The 26980-nt window shown below is 43.1% G+C and overlaps 1 protein-coding gene across 2 annotated transcripts in view; it reads left to right on the top strand.

The window, feature by feature from the left end:
- Window positions 1-26980, top strand: part of NR3C2 (nuclear receptor subfamily 3 group C member 2) — a gene marked incomplete at both ends in the record, with an annotated part of 355651 nt that overhangs the window by 307297 nt on the left and 21374 nt on the right. For both annotated transcript variants that reach the window (XM_080697437.1, XM_080697436.1), the window contains 2 exons: window positions 6601-6731; window positions 14261-14418. In XM_080697437.1, the coding sequence (XP_080553563.1) occupies window positions 6601-6731; window positions 14261-14418 (289 nt within the window). The remainder of the gene's footprint in view (window positions 1-6600; window positions 6732-14260; window positions 14419-26980) is intronic.

The following is a 26980-nucleotide window of genomic DNA, read 5'->3' as shown; positions in this document are numbered from 1 at the left end:
TGGGAAAATTTCAAGTTAATAAAACTTTTGAAGTATTCCTTTAGAAATATTTTAGAGATGTCTTTTTTCATTGTGTGTTTTTTTTAAATCCAACCCAGGCTCCTGAGAATTCGAACTGGATCTTTGTGTGCCCTGTGGTGGTTATATTTATGACAATTGAGAGTTTATTCTGTTCCCAAAAATAAAATGACATTTAGAAATAGATGACAGGGGTGAAGGTATTTCCACTCACAGTCCAGAGGTAGTGACTGGCCACCATCCATTACTCAGGTCTGAAGCTGCCTTGACACAGGACTGTTTCTTACCCCAAGATGCTCTTACAGCTTTTATTGTAGTCCAGTGTTCAAACATGGCTTGTATTTTTTAGAAGCATTGTACAAATGTGCTTCTCTTCTCCAAAGTAGTCAAGTGTGTTTTTACATTGTTCTGTTCAGAAGGGAGTAAAATGATAAAGCATATAAAAACATGCGGCAGAGAGTGTTTCTGCAAAGTGATATTCCAACATTAATGCCTGTAGGATGCCAAAAATATTGCCCTTGTTTCCACTTCTTGGGAAGTACATTTCTGTGCATTTAATCTAACTGTGCAAAAAGGATGTGATATAAAAATGTGTATTCAGGATGGTCTGTTTTCATCAAATTTCAAGCTATATTGAGTACACAGTACTCCCTACTCGTTTAAAGAACTCAATTTCACGTAGTAGATACAGCAGTGAAATTTGAAAACATGAAATCTTACCACGTAATGGGGAGCAAAGGATAAACAGACGATTGAATAGAATAACAAAGCCCATGAGGTCCTGAACATCGCCGCGAGTCGGACAGCTGGAGCAAAGAGCTGAAACTATTCCCCAGCAGCTGGAGAGAGAAAGTGAAATATCTGGGTTTGGATGTTGGCTTTCTCCTGTGTGAAATTCCTCCTCGTGAACATGAGGACAGCTCCTCACTGGACAGTGTGAGAATTAGCAAGAAGAAACTCAGCTTTGGTGCAGGTAGATAAGCCGGAAATGACAGATGAAGATGGAGGTGGTACTCAGGCAAAACAACAACAGTTAAAAGAGATGCTGCCGACCGGGCACAGTGACACAGACTGGTTGGTTATCCCAGGACTTGGGAGGCGGAGGCAGGAGGATCACAGATTATGTCCAGCCTCAGCAATGTAGGGAGACGCTGTTTCAAAATAAAAAATAAAATAGAGCTGGAGGTGTAACTCAAAGGTAGAATGCCCCTGGACTTATCCCCAGTTACCACCACCACCACCAAAAAAGTGAGTGAGTGAGTGAGAGAGAGAGAGAGAGAGAGAGAGAGAGAGAGAGAGAGATTGATTCACACCCAAGTGGCAAGAAGTGCTTTCTTCAGGTGTGTTGTCACACAGAAAGGGTCTAACCTGTTTTTAGGTAGAATCTGAGTCTCTTTCTCTCTAACCTCTAGTCTGTGTGCAGATGTTTTGTGAACACATTTCCTTAACAGAAACACTTTGGTAAGGAGGTGTTGATTGTTGTGTTAGACACTAGGCAGATCACCTCCACCTTCTGAACATCTGCCTAATCTCTGGTTTTTCCTCTGGTTTATCACCCTATATATGGAGACAATACTCATTATTTTCTTGAAAAGTCATTTGAGGAATTTGAGCCTGTCTTGGCTTCTGTCAATAAAAATGATCATCAGTCTCTCAAAAAAGTTATATTTTAAAAGAAAGCACTAACATTTGTGTAGTACTTTCTAACTTAAGAGCTTTCATATACTTGGTTCCAATATTCTTACAAGATTATAATTATTAGCAGCATCCCAAATTTGCATATGATAAGCCTGAGTCTCAGAAGTTACACAATTGCAAGACCACAAAGCCAGCACTCAGGGCTCTGCCCAGTTGTGCATCACTAGGTCCTGCTGTGACAAAGCCAAAGGTTCCTCTTTTGCCTCCAGCATGACATAAAGAAATCAAGTGTGCATTATGCTCTTAGCACCAAATGCATGATGTGTTGTGCTCCATGGACATCCTAATTTTGCAGTCATTTTGCAATCCAAATCTTTCCTCTTCTTTTCCTTCTTTTCTTTCCTTTTTCTTTCTTTTCCTTTCCCTCACTTCCTTTCTTTCTTCCTTCCTTTCTTTCTGCCTTTCTTTTTTTGTTCTTTGTACTTGGGCTTAAACTCAGGTATATTCTACTTGATTGGTTGATTGATTGATTGAATGGTTGGTTTTTGTGCCACTAGGGGTTAACCCCAGGATCATTCTACCTCAGAGCTGCACCCCCAGCCCTATTTTATTTTCAAACAGTGTCTCACTAAGTTGCTGAGGGTCTTACTAAGTTGCTGAGGCTGGCCTCACTCTTTTGATCCTCTTGTCTCAGTCTCCCAAGCATTAGCATTACAGATGTGTGCCACCATCATGCCCAGCTCCTTTTTTATATATTTTTTTTAATTTTGAAACAAGACTTCACTAAACTGCCCCACTGGCTTTGAACCTGCAATCCTTCTGTTTGCACCTCCTGAATACTAGGATTAAAAGTTTGTGCCACCATGCCTGGCTCTCTTTTGGTTTTCTTTCTTTTTGTTTTTATATATTGAGGATTAAATTCAGGGGTATTCTACCTCTGAGCTATACCCTCAGTCCTTTTTATTTTGGAACAACGTCTCACTAAGTTGCTGAGTCTGGCCTCGAACTTGTGATCCTCCTCTCTCCACAAGTACTGAGATTACAGATGTGCGCCACCCCTCCTGGCCTTTCTTTTCTTTTTAATGAAATGTTTTGAGAACTTTACAAATGTCATCTCTTATTTTTTAGACGTTTAATAATTTTTCTTTCTATAAGTTACTAATATTATCTTTGCTTAATCACTATCACATGCAAATTTGTATGTCTTCAATACATTTCTTTGTCTTTACCTCTCTTTTTCTTCATTCATTTATGAAATACTAATTGAACAAACATTGACACTTAACACTTATCTATCACATTCTTTTGGCATTCAATATGGTTAGTTGGATTCTGTCCTGATTATAGTTAGCAGTCAGAATGGTAGAACTGAACTTTTTTCTGTAAACATGCAAAAAATTTGCATTATCTTAAATACATAGGCAAGCTCAAAAAAAAAAAAAAAAAGCAAGGAAAGGAAACTCACAACCAAGGTGGTTTAGCTCAGAACTAGAGCTGAGTTGACCCATAGACTACTGTGTGAAGATCTGTGCTTCAGTAATGAGTCTTACAACAGGACCAGGAAAACAGAGCAAGAACTTACACTCCAGCAAGATTGGGACCTGATGTCAGCCCCTCGCATAAACTCAGGGCTGTGCAAAGATTTTATTGTCTAATAACAAGGACAATAGAACTGAGCCAGCCAGCCCAGGGACCAGCCAGCAGAGGAACCGAAAGAAATAAGAAACACAAGCCTGTACCACATCAAGTGTGAAGTCTAAATATGAACTACATGAGCCTTACAAAGAGCATTCAGCTGATAAATTAGCATAAAAGCTGGTTCAGAAAGAGTAGAATGCTAATACTCATGACCGTTTTAAATGTTAACACGCCCCTCCGCGAGCCCATACCCAGGGGATTCCCCTAGAAGACAAGGCAAGCCCCAACAATGCATCTTAGACATGCATATTGGCATCCAAAAACCTGAACTAAAAAAAATTACAAAACTATGAAATAAGCATGTTTAAAATATCTAGAGGTCTAAAGGATATGTTATAGCTGTAAAGAAAGAAATATCTTATGGAAAATAACAGAAACATTTGAAGAACATTTGTAAGCCCCTCAATATAAAAATATGACCACTAAAATTTAAAAATAGATACCAAATAGTAGATTATACAAAGAAAAAATTATTTAATAGATAAATCTGAAGAAAGTTCCTAGAATTCATTATGGAGAGTGAAGAAGATAAAAACTATGAAAGGGGTTTGATGTGGAAGACACGGAGAGAAAGTCCAACGCGCGGCTGAGGGAATTCAAAGAGGACTAGTGACAGGGATGGAACGAGGTCATATTTGAGAGAACGATGACAGGGACACTTCAGAACTGAAGAGAATAACTACATTTTCAAAATCCAATAAGGATCTTGTGTCCCAAACAGGATAAAGGAAAACTGGTCAGCACTAAGTACATCATAATAAAACTGCAGGCATAAGATAAATGAAGGAAAACATGTTTACATTATCCAAAAGAAAACACAGGTACCTGTGGGAGAGTGACAGTCAGACTAACTGGAAGCTTCCTCCGATCAAGGCCTCGGTCTAATGGAATCCTAGCTGAAGGAAATTACTTGTCAAGCTGGAAATCCATGGCTTTTTAAATGACCCTTTAAGGAAGAAGATGAAATAAAGACAATTTCGGACAAAATGAGACTAAAAGACTTGAACTTCATTCAGCAATTAACTTCTGCTGAAAGAGTCACTGAGATGCATTCCTTAGGACGTAAGACATTGGACCCAGAAGTGAGGTGTGGAGTGTAAAAGAGCATCGGAGGGCAAACGCCTAAGTGAGAAGCTGATTCAGCAGTGACCTGAAAACAGGTCGAGGTGCAGGTTCTGGAGGCCAGTAACACAGACAGCAAGACGGAGCAGAGCAAAGATGGCACATTCCAGTTTGTGTCTCATGGAAAAACTGTAGGTTGACTTTGGATTTTTTAAATTATGCAAGTGCTTATTTTCAGAATAATTATTTAAAGTATGAAATTAAAGCCGGGCGTGGTGGCGCACGGTTGCAATCCCAGCGCTTGGGAGGCTAAGACGGGAGAATCCCACGGGTTCGAAGCCAACCTCAGCTACTTAGTGAGGCTCTCAGCAACTTAGTGAGACCCTGTTTCCAAATAAAGTATAAAAATAGTTCTGGGAGTATAGCCTGGAGGTAGAAAAGCCCCTGGATTCCACCTCCAGTAACAACCACAAAAAATAATAATAAAGTATGAAATTAGGCTGAGCATGGCGGCACACGGCTGTTATTCCAGGACTTGGGCTGAGACAGGAGGATCACAGGTTTGAGGCCAGTCTCAGTGAGATCTCAGGAACCTAGAGAGACCCTGCTTCAAAAATAAATAAAATAAAAGGGTCTTGGGGTATAGCTTGAAGGCAAAATGCCCCTGGATTCAATCTCTAGTACCACAAAAATAAAGTAAGAAATTAGAATCGATACCTTCTAAATCCAATAGAGGAGAAGGTTGAGGGGTATCGTTTAAAAGGCTGGATCATTCTTATTAGAGGAAAGGAGAGAAAAAAGGAAATAAAGTTTTAAAATAGTAGGAAAAGTCAAAATATTATCAGTAACCCGGATCAATGAATCTATCGACTCTTTGACTAATAGTCTCTTCCTATTAAACTGAGCTTTTAAAAGGACAGAGACTCAAATTTTTTAGTTCATCTTTTTGCTCTTTATAAGATACACATGGGCAGTTTGAAAGTAAAGGAATTAAAAGAAAATAAGGGGAAGATACTAGGCAAATTCTAAAGAAATAAAAAGAGAAGGGAGAAACATTAAGATAAATCAAAATTTTAAGGCAGTGATATTATTAAGAATAAAAATGGAATCTTGGCATGGTGGCATGCACCTACGGTCCCAGCTGCTTGGAAGGCTGAGGCAGGAGGATCGGTTGAGCACAGAGGTTCCAGGACAGCCTGGGCAACACAGCAAGACCGTGAAGACACAAATCACCAAAGAAGAAACCCGAGTCTTAAACATTCGAAAAGTGCTGAACCTGACATTGAACCCAGGGACATTCTACCTCTGAGTTATGCCCCCAGCCAACTTGCTAAGTGGCTGAGGACCTTGCTAATTTACTGAGGCTGGCCTTGAACCTTTAATCCTTCTCCCTCAACCTCCCAAGTACTGGGATTATAGGCATGCGCCACCATACCTGGCCCAGTGCGTTTTTTACTTTGAAGAAAAACATCTAAAAGTGAGAATAATACCTTGCTTACTTCTCAAGGCCGGGAATGGGAGGGTATGACTTCTGTTGTTACATAATATAGATTTTTATGGAAATACTTGGATGGTGGAGAGAGGTAATCAGTTGGTTGTTGTATGTGCGGGAACACTTGTATACGTGGTGCCACACCTTTTATGGTTTGTTTTATTTCTCTTCTTAAAGATGCTGCTGCAAATAGTTAACAAGCGCATTCTATGACCTCAGTAAACAGGCCCCTGTAGGAAAAAGAATGGCCATGCTGTCAGCTGTCGACAGCATCTATCCTGGTTCATTTTTAATAGTGTGCTTCATACTTGTGGCCAAAGAGAAGCAGAGCCTACGGGCCTCGCCCACTCCGCAGCAACTCCACTGTTTTATCTGTGATCTATCTCACTATAACCTAGCATCCTAAGTTAGCATTGCTCTGAAGGTAAAATGAAATTCTCACACACTTTGAATTGGGTTGGCTTCAGTGTTTCTCAGAGGCATTCTCTATATCCTAGGAAATGGCACACCAGTGTCGGTCTAGAAGCAATTTGCCAATCTCTGAAAGGTATCTAACTTGTCTTGAAAGAATGCATTATCTGTTCCATGACGAAACAGGAAGGAAAGTTCTGTTTTGAAGGTGCCTGGAGCCACCGGCCTGGGTCTGATTAATGAGCCTGGATTCTCAGACACCTACCACTTTGTCTTTGCAGAGAGAAGATGCACCAGTCTGCCATGTATGAGCTGTGCCAGGGCATGCACCAGATCAGCCTGCAGTTCGTTCGGCTGCAGCTCACCTTTGAAGAATACACCATAATGAAGGTTTTGCTGCTGCTAAGCACAGGTACACAGAGGCCCAGCTGGGTATCTTTCCCTCAGTGTCCATCACCCTCCCCGTAGGAGAGTAGTTCATTACAGTGCTCATGGAGTTGGTACCAATAATAATGATGATGATGATGATGATGCTGTAGAGGTGGGAGGGGGGATTCGGGCCTTTGATGAACTAAGTTACTTACCGAGTGTAAAACTTTATAAAGATTATGAAAGATTGTAACCCTTCATTCAGACAACTCTCAGTCTATATATATGACAGGATTGGACAACTCAGGAATCACACAGGGTTAATGATACAAAAGTCTTTACCCACAGGGAGCTTATATTGGCAGCTGATACTGGTTCAAAGATAACTTTAATCCATGTGGGAAGTGGGGATGTACTGTGATGGTGGCCAGGACTGTCACGGCAGCTCAGGGAGGAAAAGCTTGCTCACGCTCACTTCTGGGGATGGGGGTACGTGGTGCAGCTGGACCTTGGAGGGCTCTGCAGGAATTACAGATCGGCTATGAGGTGCATGGTGTCATCCCTGTCGGGGCACCCTGTGACTAGAGATGTGTGCTGTGAAAGCAGTAGCATTTAGTTCAGGGCCAAGGATTGATTTGCCTGTTAGGGTTTTTATTTTTAAATTATTTTATACTTTCACTGGTACATTATAATTATGCATCATAATGAGATTCAAAGTGATACAAAGGTACATGTACATATGACTTGGATTTCAGCTTCCTTAGCAACCAAGGAAATGTGAATCAATACTATACTGAGATGATTCCAGCTAACTCCATTTAGAACGGTAATTATCAAAAATAGAAACAGTAACAAATGCTGGTGGAGATGGGAAAAATTAGGAAATCTTATATACTGTTGGTGGGATTGTAAATTAATACAAAAGACTAGAAATGGAATCACCATATGACCCAGCCATGGCACTTCTCAGTATCTTGCCAAAGGAATAAAAGTGAGAATACTGTAATACTAGATCTCTGCATAGCCAAACATATCCATGTTTATTACAGCCCAAGTCACAGTACCCAAATTATGGAACTAACCTACATGTCCCTCAACAGATCGATGGGGAATTATAATATCACACACACACACACACACACACACACGCACACACAGTGGACTTTTACTCAGCCATAAAGAACAAAATCAGCCAGGTGTGGTGGCACACACCTGTAATCCTAGTACTTGGGAGGCTGAGACAGGAGGATTTCCAGTTTGATCAGCCTCAACCACTTAGTAAGCCCCTATTTCAAAATTAAAAAGAAACTAAGAAAAGGCTGGCGGTATAGCTCGGAAGTAGAACGTCCCTGGGTTCAATCCATAGTACCAAAAAAAAAAAAAAAAAGGAGAAGGAAGAAGAGGAGAGGAGAAAGAAGTCATTTGCGGGAAAATGGATGGAACTAGAGATTATTTTGCTAAGTGAGATGAGCCAGTCTCAAAAGTCAAGGGTCATATGTTTTCTCTCCTGTGTGGAAGCCAGAGAGAAAAATAGGAAACAAAAGAGATTTCAGATAAATGAGGAGAAAGACTACTAGGATAATGGAAAGGGATGGGAGAAGAATGTGGGGAAGGGAGAAGGAAGTGGTGAAGGAGAACAGCCCAAATAGCACTCTGTCCAAATATGGAAGTGTCACTCCCAGCCTCACCAAGATGTATAGGCAGGGAGCGTGGTGGGATGCACAAGGAAGTGAGTGCTCATTGTATGTAGGGATCCATTTAATTCTTCAAGGTCCATCAGATTATGTTGGGTTGGGGAGTCATGGGGACTAAAGTAGGGATCGAGATGGGACCAGTTTATCCAGTGTCCAGTGAAGACATCCACACCTCACCAGGTGAAGGGGAGCAACACCGAAGGCTCTTGAGCCATGGGAGTGACACAGGAAAGCTGCATTAATGGCTTCTTGAAGATGTATCTAGCATAGAATGGATGGAAGAGGAAAAAGAAGAAAAGACAGGCAGAGGCCCCTGCTTGACCAGTAGCATGGGGCCTCAGGAGGCAGCTGCGTGGTGGTTGGATTACCTGAATCACGTTGACAGGTGCGCTCTGCAGACATGGCAGGGCTGGCCTTGGCAACGGGCTGGAAGGCGAAATCAACGTGGCATAGGTCAGAAGTGACACAGGTTTGAGCACAAAAAATGATGACCCCAGTAGGGATGCCACCACAGAAATATGTCAGTGTTGGGGTTGGAGCGGGTTTTGTAGAGTGCAGAATGAGTTGTGGCTTCTGATGGGCTCATTTTTCTTTTTCTTTTGGTGGTGCTAGAAACTGAATCTAGGGGTGTCCTACCTCTGAGCTATACCCCCAGCCCTATTTTTTTTTTAATTTTGAATCAGGGTCTCGCTGAGTTTCTGAGGCTGACCTCATGCCTGCAATCTTCCTGTCTTAGTCTCCCAAGTACTGGGATTACAAGCGTGCACCACTACACCTGGCTGACGGGTTAATTTTTGGATGCTAACTCTGTATCCTAATGGAGAGAGCCAGAAGATGGGGAAAATTTGGAACTGGTGCTTGGAAGATAGGTCCGAAATATAAATTATCCTTATGAAAATTACAGTTAAAACCCAAATGGGGTGTGGGGTTGCCCTGGTGTAAATTAAAGGAAAAAGCCAGCTGAGCTTTGGTAGAGGTGGATGGCAGAGGCCAAAGGGACAGCCTGGCTGGCAGAGAGGCCAGGAGCTGGGGGAGCACACAGGCTCAGGCGCCAGAGAATATGAGAAATAGGCGTGGCTGAGACGCCATTGGAGGACCCGCTGGGCAGCAGACAGGTGCCAGATGGCCAGACGCTGCAGACTGACGGGTAGCTTTTTTAAGCTTCTGGAACCAAGTAGAAGAAGAGAAAGTTGATAGTGTGAGGTGCCAGGGAGATGAGGGAGGACAGGATTAGCCTTGGCAAGGACATTGGGCACTCGTTCCTCAGAGGACAACAACAGGACAATTTTCAAGCAGAGGGGGGAAAAATTTGAGGAAGTTCCCACACACGGAGGGCGGGGCCCTCAACGTTGACAGGAGATGGAGCGGACAGGGAAGCTTGGAGCCACGTGCTGCGGCCCCTGAGGACACTGAGAGATGTCATGGATGGCAAGACTGTTGCAGGATGCCATGGCTGGCAGAACAGCCTTCTGAGGCGGCATCATCCTGCTTGAAGCAGGAAAGAGCATCCAGTCATGCCCAGCTCTTGCCAAGCAGGCATCAGGGGCGTGGGAGAAGGGACAGCCTTCACCAGCGTCCTCTGCAGGAAGGCGGCCACGGTGGTCAGGGTGAAATGGGTCAGCAAAGCGCCCCTGGGTCTGCAGCAGAGTGAACCTGGTTCAGGTAGTGCTAAGAGCCGGGGCAGCTGGATAACAATCCTGCCTCACACCCATACAGCATCTCCCACTTTACAAAGCATGTTTCCTTGTAGGGTCGAGCTTCATGTTAACACGAACCCTGGGAGATCAATGGCTCCATGCTCAAGTTGGCAAATAATTTAGGCAGTCTCCTATGTGAGTCTGGACTCCGACTTTTCCAGGCCTACAGGCTGCGCGGCCAGGGCCTTCCTACCTGCCCAGGAGCCTAAGCACAAGCCCAGGGAGGGCTGAGCTGCCTACAGGGGGCAGGCAGAGGCTGCAGCCAAGTCCGAGGGACACATCCTGGCCCTGGCCCTGGCAGGCTCTGGTGGGGAGAGCAGCATTTGACAGCTGTGTTTTGTTTGGCCTGCACTAGTTTTAGGGGTTACTCCTGGCCATTTTATTTTATTTTTATTGAATTCGATTGCCCAGGGCAGGACAGATTCTCTTGAGTCTGCCACAGGCCCCACCATTCCTCACTAATTGCCCCAGCCCCGTACATAGCTTTTATGTTTGTAAATCCTCCTCTGTGGGGTCAACAGAACAGAACCAGGCTTTCTGTCCCTGCGCTACTCTCCATCAAGGCTGCTCACATTCCATAACCTTGAAAAATAATCTTTAAATTCTGTAAAAGTGATTTTACTCTGCTCAGTAAGCTGTTTTATTAGCTATTACTCATTTGAAAAACGTAAAAAAAAAATCAGGTAGCTGATGGGATTTAAATAAAATATTTTCTAAAAATGCCTCTACTACTAATTCTTTATAAACTTTGACTACTCTGTCTTAATTGGCATTTTATACTTCTACATCAATTTGTTCTTTCAACCTCTCATAGATTCTGGTATCATTTCAAAACTACCTGAATTAATTTATTAGCTTCCAAGTAGCTCATTGCTTTCAATTCTGATTTTTTTTTCTTTAGATGCAGAAAAAGCAAAATTAAAAGGCAGGAAACATAAGAATTTCATGAGTCACAGAGCTGCAGGCTTTGGAAGGCTTATTTTGCCAATCTCTGATAGAGGGATGGAAATTGTTGTAATTGAGAAATGTTAAATGGCACACCTCATATCCAGTGTATCAAGAAATCCTTTTATCAATGACATCAAAGGGATAAATCTCACCACTTTATATTCTTTGTGACTACAGAGGAAAACAGACCAGCTTCCACCAGTTGTCTCTGCTCTCCTCCAGTCCGTACATCCTGGCTGGTTTCCAGCAGCCCTGCTGCATTTAAGAAGTAAATTCAGAAACTCTGGGCAGAACTCCAGAATTTGAGGTTTGGGTTAGGTTCCCTTTATTTGTTGGTTTGTTTCAACTCCTAAAAAATCTGGCTGGGCAATCAGTACAATATATTTCAGTTACAGCAATAAAATGCAAGTAATAATATTTGACAGGAGATCATATAATCTTGAGACTTCTTGATAACACAACTCTCAGAAATATGGTTTATCTTGATGTACCAAAGAATATTGAACCAGAGCAGTGAAATTTATTCACTCTATTTTAATAGTAAATAGCTTTCCATTTTATAGGGCTTCATGCATGTAAGCATTCATACCAGGGAGGTGGTCTAAGGGAAGTGGAGGAGAAAGAGTGAGGTTCATTAATAGAATTACTACCATTGACTGTGTGTGCTATGTGAAAATACCAATGTTAGTCTCAATACTCTACGTTGGGAAGGGGGATATGGAGAGGTGGGGGGCTACCGAGTGCTGTGTGCATCTATATTACAGTCAACACACTTTACATCATGATGTGAGACTATAATGCACCAATAAAAGCATATCTAAAAAGAAAATATAAAGGCTTACTTTTTTACAATTGTTTAACTTTAAAAAGTGTTAATCTGGATAGGTAGTGTAAGCTATTTGCAAACTTTCGGTGTCTTCAAGAAAACTTTACATGTTTTATGTTAAAATTTTGGTAGAAATTAGATATATAATTTCACAGTTCATATCCTGGCCATTACCATTTCCTAAATGATTTTTGTACTTCTTCAACAAGATTTTAATTTTTTTTAATTTTGTGGTAGTGAAGAATGAACCCAGGAATGTTCTACCTCCGAGCTACACTCCCTGGCCCTTTTTATTTTTATTTTGAAACAGAGTCTTGCTAAGTTGCTCGGGACAACCTCAAACCTGTGATCCTCCCATCACAGCCACCCAAATAATGGGGTTACACATGCATACCACCACATTTGGCTGCAAGATTTTAATTTTAAGGAAGAAAATTTTATTTGTTATACAATGAGTAGCATTTAACTCTTAAAGTGAAAATCAGATATTTTTAAACCACAACTTAATACTCTGGCAACCTCAAGAATTCATACAGTTACCATTCAGAATTAGTTATTTTTAACCTATAGAAAATAGATTTAAATAAGCCACAAATCAAAAGCCTCAACAATTAAACTCAAGGAGATTATTAACATAATAGAAGAAGTTAATTAGCAAGATAATTCATATCTTTATTTAGGATAACAGAGTTTATTTGGAAACAGTGGTATGCCTGGCTTCCAGGGTTGCACATAATATTCAGAAACTATCCTAGCCATTTCTAAAGTGCTGAAGACCAAAGAAAATTATTTATACTAGTTATGAAAAATTAGCAAATATTATATGTAATTAAGAAGTGAAAGTAAAAGCGGTTTTAAACATAGAATTGCACAGTGAGTTTTCATTAGGTCTTCATCTTCTAAAAACAAAGTTCTAGGGGATGTTTCAGAGTTAAAAGCATAAGCCTTAACCAGGCATGGTGGAGCATGCCTGTAATCCCAGTGCTTTGGGAGTCTGAGATGGGAGGATAGCAGGTTAGAAGCCAGCCTAGACAATTTAGTGAGGTTCTCAGCAACTTAGCAAGACCTTGTTTCAAAATAGAAAATAAAACTGGTCTGTGGGTGTTACTTGGAGGTAGAATGCTTCAGGGTCCAATTCCTACTACCACAAAAAATGAAAAATAAATAAATGCATCAGCATAACTACTTATTGGACATAGTGAAAAACAAACACGTAAGCAGATTTCAAAGGAAATACTTTTAGCTTAAGATACTTAAGATACCGAATACTTTCTCCTCCCTTCTATCTTTCCTCCTTCTCTCTTACATTCTTTTTTGATAAAGCACCTTCACATGTGTCCTAGGAAAGAAACAGCAGGACAGAGAAGCACTCCACATGCTTAAAGGCCTAAATTTCAAAGTGTTATTTTGGGGAAGGGGGAAGAAAGTGTTGAGGATTGAACCCAGGACCTTGCACATATAAGGCGAGTGCTCTACCACTGGGCTATACCCTGGCCCCAAAAATAATTTCTGTAAATAAACTTCATTTTGTGTAAATATAAAACCTAGCTACTATGTAAAAGGAAAGAAGACATAATCCTTCATTTTCTAATTCACTAAAGAGAAAAGTGAACCAATGGCTTATTCTTTTTGAAAGTTTAAAATGTCATTTTGACTACAGAGCCACTGTTGGTGTTAGCCCAGCTCACACACAAACCAGTACACAGACCCACCCTGAGTTGTTCTGGGAGATCACATACTGTCCCTCCAGAGCCTTGGGAGTCAGGTGGCCCTCCAGCAAAGGATAAGGAGTGCTGCTTCAAACGCAGCCTCCTCTCCTCGGTAGGTGGCCAGTTTCCCAGCATGTCTGATATTGGAACTTGCATATGAAGATCTTGCTTTCTGATGCTAGTCCCAGCTTAGATTGTCGGTGACTCTTCTAGTTGTCCTTCAAAACTCAAAGTATATTTTTCTACCTCTGAGATATTGGCAAGTTAGGGTTCATAAAACACTTTGATGACTTGTGTAGCATCACAGCTACAAGGCAAGCTTTAAAAACAGACCTCGGTTTACACTACCCATGCTCAACCATTTACTTATTGTGTAATTGGGACAGTTTCTTCACCTATTGAATGAGAGTAATTTAATGGTTATGTCCTAATATTGGTATCAGGATTAAGTGAGCCAAGTAATAATACATGTGACATATAATAGTTAATCTTTTGTATATAGGTATAGGTGCAAGTGTTTACCAGCGGCTAACTGCCCTATGTATTTATAATTCCAACCAGTTGAGATGTAGTATCCAACCTCTATTATAGTAAGTCCGAGTTTAAAATAAAACCATTTAACTGCTAAGATGCTAAAGCTGGTTTTGTTTTTTTTTTTTTCCTCCTGGGAATTTATATGTCTGTTTTTCTTCACACAGTTCCAAAGGATGGCCTCAAAAGCCAGGCTGCATTTGAAGAAATGAGGACAAATTACATCAAAGAACTGAGGAAGATGGTCACCAAGTGTCCCAACAGTTCTGGGCAGAGCTGGCAGAGGTTCTACCAACTGACCAAGCTCCTGGACTCCATGCATGATGTAAGTACAGCTCTCGATTTCTGTACAGCAAAGGATCTACAACCATGCACACACTGTGGCCCCAAAGAAACACCCTCCCCAAGAGAGCTGAGAGCTCCCAGGGCTTTCAGAAGTAGTGTGGTAAATTATTCAGTGGGAGGCAGCAAGAGTTAAAAATCTGATTAAGGAAATTGTTCTTTGGATAACCCTTGGAACAAACCCCGTTTACAGCAGAGAGTGTGGCTCTGTGCCCTGGACCAGGGAAGGTCCTCAGATTTGCTACAGGTGTCAGATCGAGTTTCCCATTTTTGCTTGCAATTTAGGAAATGTTTGGTTAACAAAAATGTTTGCTTTAACATTGCATAAATAATGTCCATCTTCTACAACTATTAATCTAATAACCCAATCTTTCAAAAACATTATTAGTGGTTTGGGGCCAGCTTGAGCTGTCTTAATCTTTGCCAAATTTTGAATCCTATAGTCATTACTCCTCATAAAAATCACCTTTCTTGTCCTGGGTAAATACAAAAAGCAGATTCTGAGCTCGCTTCTGATTTAATCAATTTGAGATGTTGCCGAGGTGTTTGTTAGCAGCTTCTTCCAAATATTGATTTGGATAACTTGCTTTGCATGTCATCTGAAATATGCTTCTTGTTTCTTCTTGTTTCACTTCGCAAACAGCTTCGCCAGTTCTGGCTCCGAGGATGTTATGTGCCGTCGTGCTAAGATAAATCTTTGTCTTTGCAAAGTTTTCATACTTTCATTCAAAGAAGTTGTTGTCCAAGTTTGAGCTATACAATTTAAAAAAAAAATTAACTTTTTCCATGAAAGAAAGTTTTCATGGGCTTAGTGACCAATATTGTGTGAACATTCCTACTGGGTCATCCTTTTGAAGTCCCTTTATGCCAGGGAAATATTCATTCAAAATCAATCAATCTCTCTCTCTCTCTCTCTCTCTCTCTCGCTCTCGCTCTCGCTCTCGCTCTCGCTCTCGCTCTCGCTCTCGCTCTCTCTCGCTCTCGCTCTCGCTCTCTCTCGCTCTCGCTCTCGCTCTCGCTCGCTCTCTCGCTCTCTCTCTCGCTCTCGCTCTCGCTCTTGCTCTCTCGCTCTCTCGCTCTCTCGCTCTCTCACTCTCACTCTCACTCTCTCGCTCTCATGCTAATGGCATAGGGTTGATTGATAAAAGGAAGTCACTTTCTAGTATTTTATACCAAGACTCCCCTACATAGTATTGACTTTGCTTTTTCTGAACTTTTCATATGACAAGAGTCAAATTTCTCCCAAAGTGAATTCAGTGATATTTTTGCCAACTATCTGGAGCTTTAAAGAAGGCAGTTTAGTGAAAAATCTTGGAAATCAGAGGTGATGGTAGTCAAGGCTTTGGGGAGAACAGCCACAGTGCTGCACAGCCTCCACGACTCACCCCAAAGGCAGTACAGGGGACTAGAGCCACATTCTCTCACATGGTTAGCGTTGAAGCCACTTGTCATCTATGTGAGGACACAGCAGGCCTACTTTCTTCCACTGTCTTTTTTTTTTTTTTAATGAGTGTGTATGATACTGGGGATTGAACCCAGGGCACTCTATCTCCAAGATACACCCCCGGCTCTGTTTTAACTCTTTATTTTGAAACAGGATCTCACTAAATTGCTGAGGGCCTCACTACGTAACTGTGAACCCATGATCCTCCGGTCTCAGCCTCCCAAGTATTGGGATTACCAGTGTGGACCACCACACCCAGTAGTTCTTTCTTAATGAATGCCCTCATCTGTGCCAGCAGGCACATGCACAGCATCATAATTAGTATGTAACTGTCCTCACAACTCATGATAGTAAATGATGTTTTAAAGCAATTTGCATGTAATGGAACCCAAAACAGATGTGTGGAAATTTGTTTTTCTCCCACCCCTTTTGAATCCTTGTGCAGCACAGCATGGTGGAAGGGGTAAGAGGCCACACCCTCTTCTGCTAGCTGTTACTCAGCACCAGTGTAATGCCCAGCACAGATAGAAACCAGCAAAGAGCTGTCAAATGGCTAGGCCAAAGACTCATTTGCGGTAAATTTTCCCAGAGCAAATTAGTGTCTTTTTTTTAATTGAGGTCCGATCGATAAACAGTAAACTGAATACATTGAAAGTACACAGTGTGATCAGTTTTGGCCCATGGGATACCTATGAAATTCACCAAAGTCAGGATGGCAACCATATCCATCACCCAGTGCCCTCTTGCTCTTCCTTTGGCTCTCCCCTACCTCCTGCTCCCTAATTTTCTTCTAATTGCTTTCTGTCAATATAGACTGATTTATATTTTCTAGTGTTCCATATAAATGGTGTCAAGTGGAGCCTTATTTCTTTTATTTTTGGTGTAGCTTCCTTCGCTGATCATAATTGTGTTGAGAATCATCGATGGTATTGTATATATCAGTAGGTCAGGGTTTAGCTTTGTTTGTTTGTTTTTGTTTGTTTTGCTGTGTAGTATCCCAATGAGTTCATCTGTATAGTCATCTACTAATAGACATTTGTGTTGTTTCTAACGTGGGGCTTGTTATGGCTAAAATAGAATGGCCCTTTGAAGAGCTCATATATTGGTTTTTGGAGTTGATATCATCAAGTCTTGAAAGTTGTAATTCCAGCAGTGCATAAATTCATGGTAATGGACTTATGTGGGTGGTACCCGGGATGGTGATAGGATGTGGCTGGAGGGGGTGGATTCCCGGGGTGCAGCCTTGGGGGTTCCATTTGGTTCCTTCTCCCCCTGCTGTCGCTCTTGCTCTTGGCCTCTGTGGATTGAGGAACACAGCCCATGTGCCCTCCTTCTCTCTGCCTCCAGCCACCATGCTCTGAAATCCTCGGCCCCTGGCCTCACATGGACTGAACTCAAAACTGTAAAGTAGAAATCTCCTTTCCTCTAAGTTACATGGTCAATCTTTTATATTATAGCTGTAAGAATGCTAATCAGAACAGGGCTCTTACACATAAGCTTAACATTTTTAAACAGGTCTTTGTATAGATGTATACTTTCTCTTTTCTTAGGGGAATACCAAATTGCAAAATGCTTGGTTAATATCGTAGGCATAATATCATTTTTTAAGAAAAAGTCACAGTGTTTCCCAAAGTGGTTGTATAATTTGCATTCCTGTAAGTGTATATGAAAGCTCATATCCTAGCTAACACTTGGCATGGTTAGTCTTTTTCATCTTGCTATTCTAATAGCTTTGTGGTTGTAGCTCACTCTGGTTTATAATTTCAATTTCCCTAGTGACGGATGACATTAAATATTTTATCGTATGCTCTCTCACCATCTTTGTGTCTTCTTTGGTGATGTGTTTGTTCCAGGCTTTTGCTCATTTAAAAAATGTGTTCCAATTGTTGGAATTTGAGAGTTCTTGATATGCTTTCTATACAAATCATTCATCAGAAACAGAATTTGCAAGTATCTTCTCTCTGTCTGTGGCTGGTCTTATTCTTTTAACATTGCTGTTGTAGAATAATATTTTTTAATTTTAATGAATGTAATAGCTTTCAATTACTATATCAAATTTCTTAGTTAATCAACTCATAATGAGAAAAGGTTTGTTTTGACTTAAAATTTTAAAGCTTTCCATCCATGATCAGTTGACCCTATTTATTTTGAGCTAGTGGTGAGATGATATCATGGTGGAGAGCACAATTCACCTCATGGCCAGCTAGAGAATAGACAGAAAGAGCAAGAGCCCAACGTCCCATGGGCCGCTTTGAGTATTCAGCCCCAACGTCACACCTCTCAGAGTCTCCACCACCTCCCAATAGCCCCAAGGAATGGGGAGCAAACCTTTATCACTTGGGCTTCTTGGGGACCATTAAGATTCAAGCTACAGCAATGACATCCCGTTGATTACTATATTCTCTTGTGAGTTGTGTTCTTAGCATTTTATCTAAGAAGTCCTCATGTAAGCCAGACATTGAGCTATTGTCTTCTCGTATCCCTGTCCTTCATTGACATCCACTGTCATAGAAAAAGGTTCTTTTTTTTCTGAGCATTTTTGGTTGTTGCAAACAAAAGGGTTAATTTAGTTCATCTTATTCCACCCTGAGTAGAAGAACACACTCCTTGGAATCATTTTCATTGTAAACCTTCATCTAAAAGGATCAAAATGTTTGATCTTAGAGGTGGCCTAACAGAAGCCTTTAGAGCACTATTTATATTCCTACTCCAGAGAGAACATTGAGATGTGTGTTGCGAGTCTATAGGGACCTCCCTAACGTTCACTCTCAGTCTCAAGGTTGCCTCCCACTTCTTCAGTACAGTAAATTAATGAATCAAGATTGCTGGGATTCTTTTCAAGGGATCAGAGAGCTACACCGTGCATTGGCTGTGTACTTAAGAGTCTAGTTCTGGTCACCTTGGTAAGGAAGCACAAATAAGTACCATTGGAATGAAGGTCACAGGTCTACTTAAAAAGCATACAAGGTGTTCTGGCTTCCAGAACATGTGCACAGCTCTTGGGACACACATGGATTTTTTCAACATGACACACATGTGTGTTGGCAGAACAGTGCCGAGGTGACAAGAGGAACGTTCTCTGAAAGAAAAGGTTGACGGGTGTTTGAGTTGGCTGGTAGCTCTAATGAATCACAAGTCCTCTGACCATCAGTCTCCTCCCACAATCTTTCAAAGAAAGCAGCTTCAGCAAGGCTCCTAGGAGTCAGATATGTTTTTGCATTGTTCGTGTCTAGGTGTGATGTGTCAAACATAAAGATTCCTGGTGCTACTAGAGAGAATTGACAATAGTTCGTTCTTCGCTGTCTCCAGCAGTAACAGTTAATTTCCCACGGATGTAAGAATTACATGTCTAGTGAATTTATTGCTAATTTCTACTCATCCTTAGAGATCAAGGGCTGTTGATGTTATGGTCAGTGTATAGAACAGTAAATATTGAAGATGGTATTAATAGTATCTCTTGAGGCAAAAAAAAAATTGCTCTTTTTCTATTAAATGGCATACAATTACAATTTTATTTTGGGAAACATACTTGGCAAAAGAGTGCCTTATGCCCAGCAATGTGGACAGTGTTTACACGGGATACAAAATGAGCAGATGAGAGCGACCCAGCCCTTGGCGAGCCCAGCTTCCACGGAGGCGGCTGGACCGTGGTGTGAGACAGAAGGCGGCCACGTGCCACGATTGGTCACCTGGCTGGTGGGGCCCATGAGCACCGGCGTGCGGATGGATTCATTCCAGTGTTGAGCCCCTTGGTCCTGCAGGATCAAAGCTGCAGGCCTGAGCAGAGTGCCTGTCCCTAGAGAGCTCAGTGTCTGCTAGAGGAAAGATGCTCATCTCCTTAGACAGTCACTTGTGTGTTAACAGAATGAGGTCGTGTACAAGGGGGAGAGGCGGCAACCAGCTCAGGACCCTGTGGTGGCGGGGTCATCAGCATTCATCCTAAGATGAGACCAGCATAATGGAGAAGGCATGGGAGCCAGCTGTACTGGCAGGACTTCCAAGGAGTGTCAGGACTCTGACTTGTGGAAGAAGACCCAGAGGCCCAGTGAGTGCTTTTTCAGGTCCCCTCAGTATAGCTGATGGCCTAGACTCCCTACGAAGCGCTCCTGAGCCCACCGTCCTATGGAGGGAGCCCTTCTGGCTACAGTCTGGAGATCAGGAAACCAGCATCTAAAAACGTTAGAAACAGCTGCTCTGCTCTTAGGCTCCTAGACTTATTTCCCCCTACATCTTCTAGCATCCATCATTTAAGTGAGTTCCAGTGTTAATCTTGAAGGTCGCCCACCTGATTTTGTGTTAAAGTGTCTTGTATGAGCGGGGCGTGGTGGCGCACGCTTGTAATCTCAGCATTTGGGAGGCCGAGACGGGAGGATCGTGCAGCTTCCAAGCCAGCTTCAGCTACTTAGTGAGGCCTTTGCAACTCAGTGAGACCTTGTTTCAAAGTAAAGAGTAAAAAAATAGAGTTGAGGGTGTCACTTGGATGTAGAATGCCCCTGGGTTCCATCCCCAGTACTGGAAAAAAAAAAATGTCTTGTATGTTTAGCCATTCTCCAAACAGTTTTTTGGGGAGGGGCAACTGGGGATAGAACCCAGGGGCATTCTGCCTCTGAGCTATCCTCCAGCCCTTTTTTAAATTTTGTACAGAGTCTAAGTTGCTGAGGCTGGCCTCGGACCTGCAATCCTTCTGTCTTAGCCTCCCAAGTACTGGAAATACAGGCATGTAACCACCATGCCTCATGCCCCAAAACTTTAGGTCTGCCTCTACCTAAGTAGATCAGGCTTTGGTTGGAGGGTTTTATTTCTGCTAATGGTCATGAAACCCAGATGGAATGCTCCTGGGCTAGAATGGCATCATGTCTCTCAGATGCTGTTCTCTGCATGACAGGATGCTTCTCGGGTCCTCCTGCTGGATCCTACTGTCCCCGGCTCCATGGAAGATGCCTGACAGCTAGGGTGGCTCCTCTCTAGCTGGGCCTCGGAGCCAGGGTTTCTTTCTCCAGGGACCTGCTATCAGGAACAGAAATGTGGCGACAGAGCACATCCTACAGGTGCATGCTGGGGGGGACTTTATTCTTCAGGTAAAAAGGGCATTAGGTTTCAGCAACACAATAACCAACGAAAGAGATGCTGCTGCAATCAGCCCAGACTATTAGCACATTATTTTGAGATCCTCATTGCTCATTTAATTAGCAGGTACTTTTGCACCCGGGATGTGGTACTGGTAATTTCCATCACAATTCCGCCATGGGTGGTTTTGAGCTAGACACAACCCTATTTGAAGCCTTTCTCACCGCATCCCAAAGAATGTAAACCACAAGGTTGACTCGGGCCGCCAATTATTCGGGCGGCTTGCGCCCTTTCGTGTTGGATTTGTCTTAATCTTTGCATTCAGCATGTCCCCAGGAGAAATTCTGAGGCCAAAATGGGAGCCCAGCGCAGAATGCGACCCGACCACCTCAGACAGACACGGTGTGTGCCACGTAACCACAGCACTCAGTAGACATGGGCGCCTGGCATCACGTTGCTTGGCCCACGGCTTCTTTATAAAATGTGGGAGTAAAGCCCATCTGACGAGGAGTCCGGAGACATGAATGAAACATCCGGGACATCTAGCACATCCCAGGCCCTGAATAAACACGCATTTCTCTCTCCTATTGCTCGGGTAACAACAGGATGAGGCCAGTTGGTTCTGTATTTATGATAACGTGTCCATACTGGCAACACCACACATACCTGGACACTTGTGAGAGTGATCAAGATTCAAAGCCAGGTCCCCTCTCCCAGAGCTCAGCAACTCTTTAAAAGGTTGTTAACAGCCTTCTCCTGTCTTCTTCTTTGATGAGACCATGACTAAGAAAGATTCTAAATAAAGGAAGACTTGTTTATTCACATCAGCTAAGTGAGCAAAGCCTTATCCTCTCCCAAGGCACCAGGGGGGAGAGGGAGGGCACACATTTTAAGAGCCACTCTTCTTGAAAAGAATTTCCACAGGTAAAGGTTTCAGATTCATTGCATAATTGTCGTCTGGCTGGTGAAAGTGATGGGATAATTATTAGCAGCTCATTCTGTCTGTCTGTCTGTCTGTCTGTCTGTCTCCCTCTCTCTCTCTCTCTCTCTCTCTCTCTCTCTCTGAATTCTGCTAGTAAGTGAGGGCTGGCATTTGTACTTAACAATTTCTGACTTTAAGGGTATGATGTAGCAGAGCATGCATCGCCCTGGGCGAATGGTGCCAATGGATGATTATTTTCACTGAAAACTTTTTTCTGTTTGTATGATTAGGAAAAATGCCACAAGCATATTTAAAAAATAAAAATGGTGGGAAATTAGCCGGGCATGGTGGTACATGCTTGTAATCCCAGTACTTGGGAGGCTGAGACAGGAGCATCGCAGGTTTGAGGACAGCCTCAGCAAGTAGTGAGATGCTCATTAACCTAGTGAGACCCTGTTTCAAAATAAAAATAAAACAGCACTGGAGGTGCTAATAAAAGATGGAAAGTGGAAAATTACGAGCCAGGATATTCTGCTTATTTCAGTATGATGGATAAATAAGATATTGGTGACTTCGAGTGGTGCAGAAAGACCTTGGCAGTCTGAAGAGTGGTGTGTGTCAGATGCTGGTACCCAGAGCCCTGCAGCTGGAAGGTGCAGTTTCCCATGGAGATGGTTAAGGGCATCATCGATCAGTGGCCTTGATTGTGTTTCTCTGAGCACCCCTAAATTTGCAGTCATTTGTGATGGACAACCGAATAGCTGTTACCTTCTAACGCTGCTAAATAGGCTTCTTATAACTAGAAAGTTACATAAGAAAAAATACTTTTCCAGTGCATAGTTGTTTCATACTCTGCAAAAGGGGCTATCCCTGTCTCAGTTGCCTGCCTCAAAGAGCCTCCAAGGCTGTGTGCCATGGCTGGGGCTCCACCTCTGGGACAGTGAGCCCAGGGGAAGGAGATGGATGTCAGTGGCCAGATACCACACTGGTGGCAAGGATACAGAAACAGTGAACGAGGCTTGGTCCCTGCAGCCTCGAGCCTGCAGCATGACGGGGCTACAGACAAGGAAGTTAGAAGGGCCACAGTGGAGTAGGTGCAGGGGCCGTGGCAGGCGGGGATGGCACCCTGGTCTGAGCTGGGGAGATGACAGCTGGGCTGAGGCCCAGAGGTCATGTCAGAATTTGCCAGACAGAAGGAAGACACTGCAAGCCAAAGGAGTTAACATTGTGGTGATTTTGAGTAGTGGGGAATTTCGTTGTATCCATGAGAGCCTGTGGAGGAATGGGGAGGAAGAGGAGATGAAGATGAAGGCATCCAGAAGCCAGGTTGTCGGGGAAGCTATAGTGGGACTTTAACCACACGAGTGGAGAATCCAGAGCTTCCCTGTCTAGCCATTACTGCCGCTGTATGTGGCTGTTTACATCTAAATTGATTAGAATTAACTCTAACTGAAAGTTGAGTCTCCCAGTCCCACCCGCCACATTTCAGACACTCAGCAGCCACGTGTCTAGTTGCCACCGCACTGGGTACTGGGGGAGCCGGGCTGGACCGTGCCGTGCTGGAGACTCTGTCGGCAGAGGGCGGGGGAAGCGCAGGCCCCCGAGGAGCTGGGAGGTGGTCCAGGCAAGGGAAGGCAGGGTTGAGCCATCCATCCTCCACATGAATGTGTCACCAAGCTTCCTAGAGAGGAGTAGGAAGTGGAGGCTGAGAAAAGAGGGAGCCAGTCTGAGCTGGCCCCCAGGATTCAGGAGCAGATGCCTGGTGGTGTTGGGGTTTTGGAGATGAAGTATCTCCCAAGGCTCCTATGCCTCGGGCTTGATCCCCAGTGTAGCAGTGTTGAGAGGCAGGGCTCTGGCAAGTGACGATTGTGAGGGTCCTGGCTTCCTCAGAGGCCATCCATCCAGCGATTCACTGATGACCATGGGGACCCTCAGCAGAGGGATAGAAACGGTGGGAGGCAGGACCTAGTTGAAGGGAGTGGGTCCTTGAGGCTGTTCCCTTGGGGACTACATCTTGTTTCCAGCCCCACCGCCCCTCCCTCTCTTTCTCTCTCCCTCCCTCCCTCTCTCTCCCTCTCCTCTTTTTTTTGCCATGAGCAGAGCAGCTCTCCTAGCCTGTGCCTTCTCCACCATGATGTTTCTTCCTCATCTTCCTCCAAAAGCAGTGGAGCCAAGTGGCCATGGACTGAAACCATGAGCCCTGATGGATCTTTCCTCCTCTGAATTGTTTTCTCAGGTATTTGTCCCAGTGATAAAAAGCTGGCAGGCACACCGGAGCAGAGTGGCATCTGTAGTCAGGAGGGAAAACAGGAAGGAAACCCATGAGAGGAGTTGGTGAGCTTGTTCTGGATGGCTGGGATTCGAGCTGCCTTTAGGACATCCCAGGGAAACACTGAGCCCTGGGGGTGAAGATGAGGAAGGCAGCCTGCTGTGCAGACCTGAGAGGTGGCCCCACGGGCGGTTGCTGAATCCAAGGAGCGTACAGGACTGCCTGGGTGTTGGTGCACAGAGAGAAGAGGGCCTGAAACTGAACCCACAGGAAGAATGGTGGTCAAGAGGACCCAAAACGAGGGGTGTCTGCAAAGAGTCCGAGGGGAGCTGTTGCTGAAATAAGAAAAGAGGCAAAAAGGACACTGGGGGCAAGCCAGAGAGAGTTTGTGCTCACTGAGCCCATGGGGCAGGAAGGCCAAGGTCTGATAAACCATTCAGTAGCCATAGCAACAAGGAGGTGGTTCGTGAAAAACAGCAGACTGAACTGACTTGTGTTCAAGCTCCGAGGTTTCCAGGAACTATATCAGAAGCCACGCAGTAATCAGGGACAGAGGCGATTTTAAAAGAATACTAAGCCAGGCAGGCATGGTGCTATATGTCTCTAGTCTTAGCCCATGGGAGGCTGATATAGGAGGATTGTGAGGTTGAGGCCGGCTTCCTCAACTTAGTGAGACCCTGTCTCAAAGTAAAAAAAAAAAAAAAAAAAAAAAAAAAAAAAAAAAAAAAAAAGAGCAGTAGTGTAGTGCCACTGAGTTCAATGCCCAGTTTTTTTTTTTTTTTAAATAACAACCAACAAAATTTTTTGGAAAGAAAAGTATTTCTCACTGGCTAATTTTTAGACTACAACAATCTAAAGCTTTTTACCTAAAATTGTTCCATAGCCAGGCAACATTCTAAGATGCAGTTGTACTCGATTTTAGAGAGTCTTTCCCACTTTATTATTTTATTTTTAGTTATGGTACCATCCACAGAAACAAAATTTACCACCTTAACCTCTTTTTTGGTACTAGGAATGGAACCCAAAGACTTACTACCTCCAGGCTACACTCCCAGACCTATTTTATATTTTATTTGGAGACAGGGTCTCACTAAGTTTCTGAGAGCCTCACTAAGTAGCTGAGGCTGGCCTCGAACCTGCGTGATCCTCTCGTGTCAGCCTCCCAAGTACTAGGATTACAAGAATGCGCCACCACCCCAGCTTCATCTTAACCATTTTTAAGTGTACAGTTGAGTAGTGTTAAGTACATTCACCTTCTGTAATCAATCCACAGTCTTTATCATGCAAAACTAAAACCCAATGTCTGTTAACCAAAAACTCCCATTCCCGACTCTCCCACCCAGCCCCCGGCAACTTTCCCGTCTGTATGACGTTGATTACTCTAGGTACCTCATATCAAGGAACGCTTATGGTGTTTGTATTTGTAATGTCTGACTTCTTCCACTTAGTGTAATATCTTCCACATTCATCCACTTGACAGCCCATGTCAGAATTTCCTTCTTTGCACCTATATACCAATCCTGTTTATGCGTTCATCTGGCAAGGGGCCCCTGGACTACTTCCTCTTGCCTATGGTGAATAATACTGCTATAAACATGGAGTAGAAAATACATCTTAAAGACTTTGCCTGCGGTTTTTTTTTTGGATGTACCCTCAGAAATGACATGGCTGGGTCATATGATAACTGCGTGCTCAAGCAGGGCGCGGTGACATATGCCTGTAATTCCAGTACTTGGGAGGCTGAGACAAGAGGATCACAGGCTCAACTTCGGCTACTTAGCGAGGCCCTACACAACTTAGTGAGGCCCTGTTTCAAAAATAAAGAATAAAAAATAGGACTGGGGGGTGGGGCTCAGGGTAGAATGCCCCTGGGTTCAATCTCCAGTTCTGCCAAATAAACAAGTCAATAATTGGGTGTGTAATTTTTCTGAGGAAACACCAAATTCTCTTCCACAGCAGGCGTGCCATTTTTCCCATTGCTACCGCGTATGTGGATCCGGTTTCTTCACGTTGTCACGGACATGTGCTATTTTCTGTTTTATTTGGTTTTGGAGGTTTTCTGTTTCCTTGTTAATAGACACCCCAGTCATGTAAGGTGGGATTTTATCACGGCATGGCTGTCTCTTCCCAATGCTTCGTGATATTGAGTGTATTTTCATGTGTTTATTGACGATTTAGGTGTCTTCCTCAGAGAAATGTCTACTGAAATTCATGGCCCATTTTTTGATCAAGTATTTTTCCAAGTATTGAGTTGTAGGAGCTCTGTTTAGCCATAACTCTTTATCAGATTTGCAAACATTTTCTTGTATTCCATGTTTTTTATTTGGTTTGGTTTTAAAATCTTTCTTTTCTTATGAACTTACTATGGCAACAGTCGGTAGTTAACCGGCAAAATTCACTTGCATCTGATACTAATTTATGTAAAGAGCAGGGAATGCATTTTTTTCTTAAGTTAACCACTCTTTTTCATCATTATTGATTAATACTATGCTAGTTGCACCCCCACAGGACATGTGCCATTGTCCAGAGCCAGTTTGTAAAGCTTGTAAGAGACTAACTTTCTGCAGTAATTCGGGGAGAGAGCCTGGGCCTTGCCTTGTTCTGAGAGCAATTCGAGTATAATATTTCCATTTGATTCCGCAAGATCTGTGCTGCCCCGGGGTGAGCATTCTGGAAAAAAAACAAACTTTCAGATAGAAAAAGCCCCATGGAGGGCCAGGCTTCTCAAGGATCACATCTAAATCAGACCTGGCACACAGGAATCTCTTTCTAATCTGAACTATATCTAGGAAAGATTTGGGGAAATGATCTCAACATTTAACACCTGTGTCAATAAACCCCCC

Source organism: Muscardinus avellanarius, assembly GCF_963383645.1.
Source record: "Muscardinus avellanarius genome assembly, chromosome: 6".
Lineage (NCBI taxonomy): Eukaryota > Metazoa > Chordata > Mammalia > Rodentia > Gliridae > Muscardinus > Muscardinus avellanarius.
This window is presented reverse-complemented; position numbering and strand designations above follow the sequence as displayed.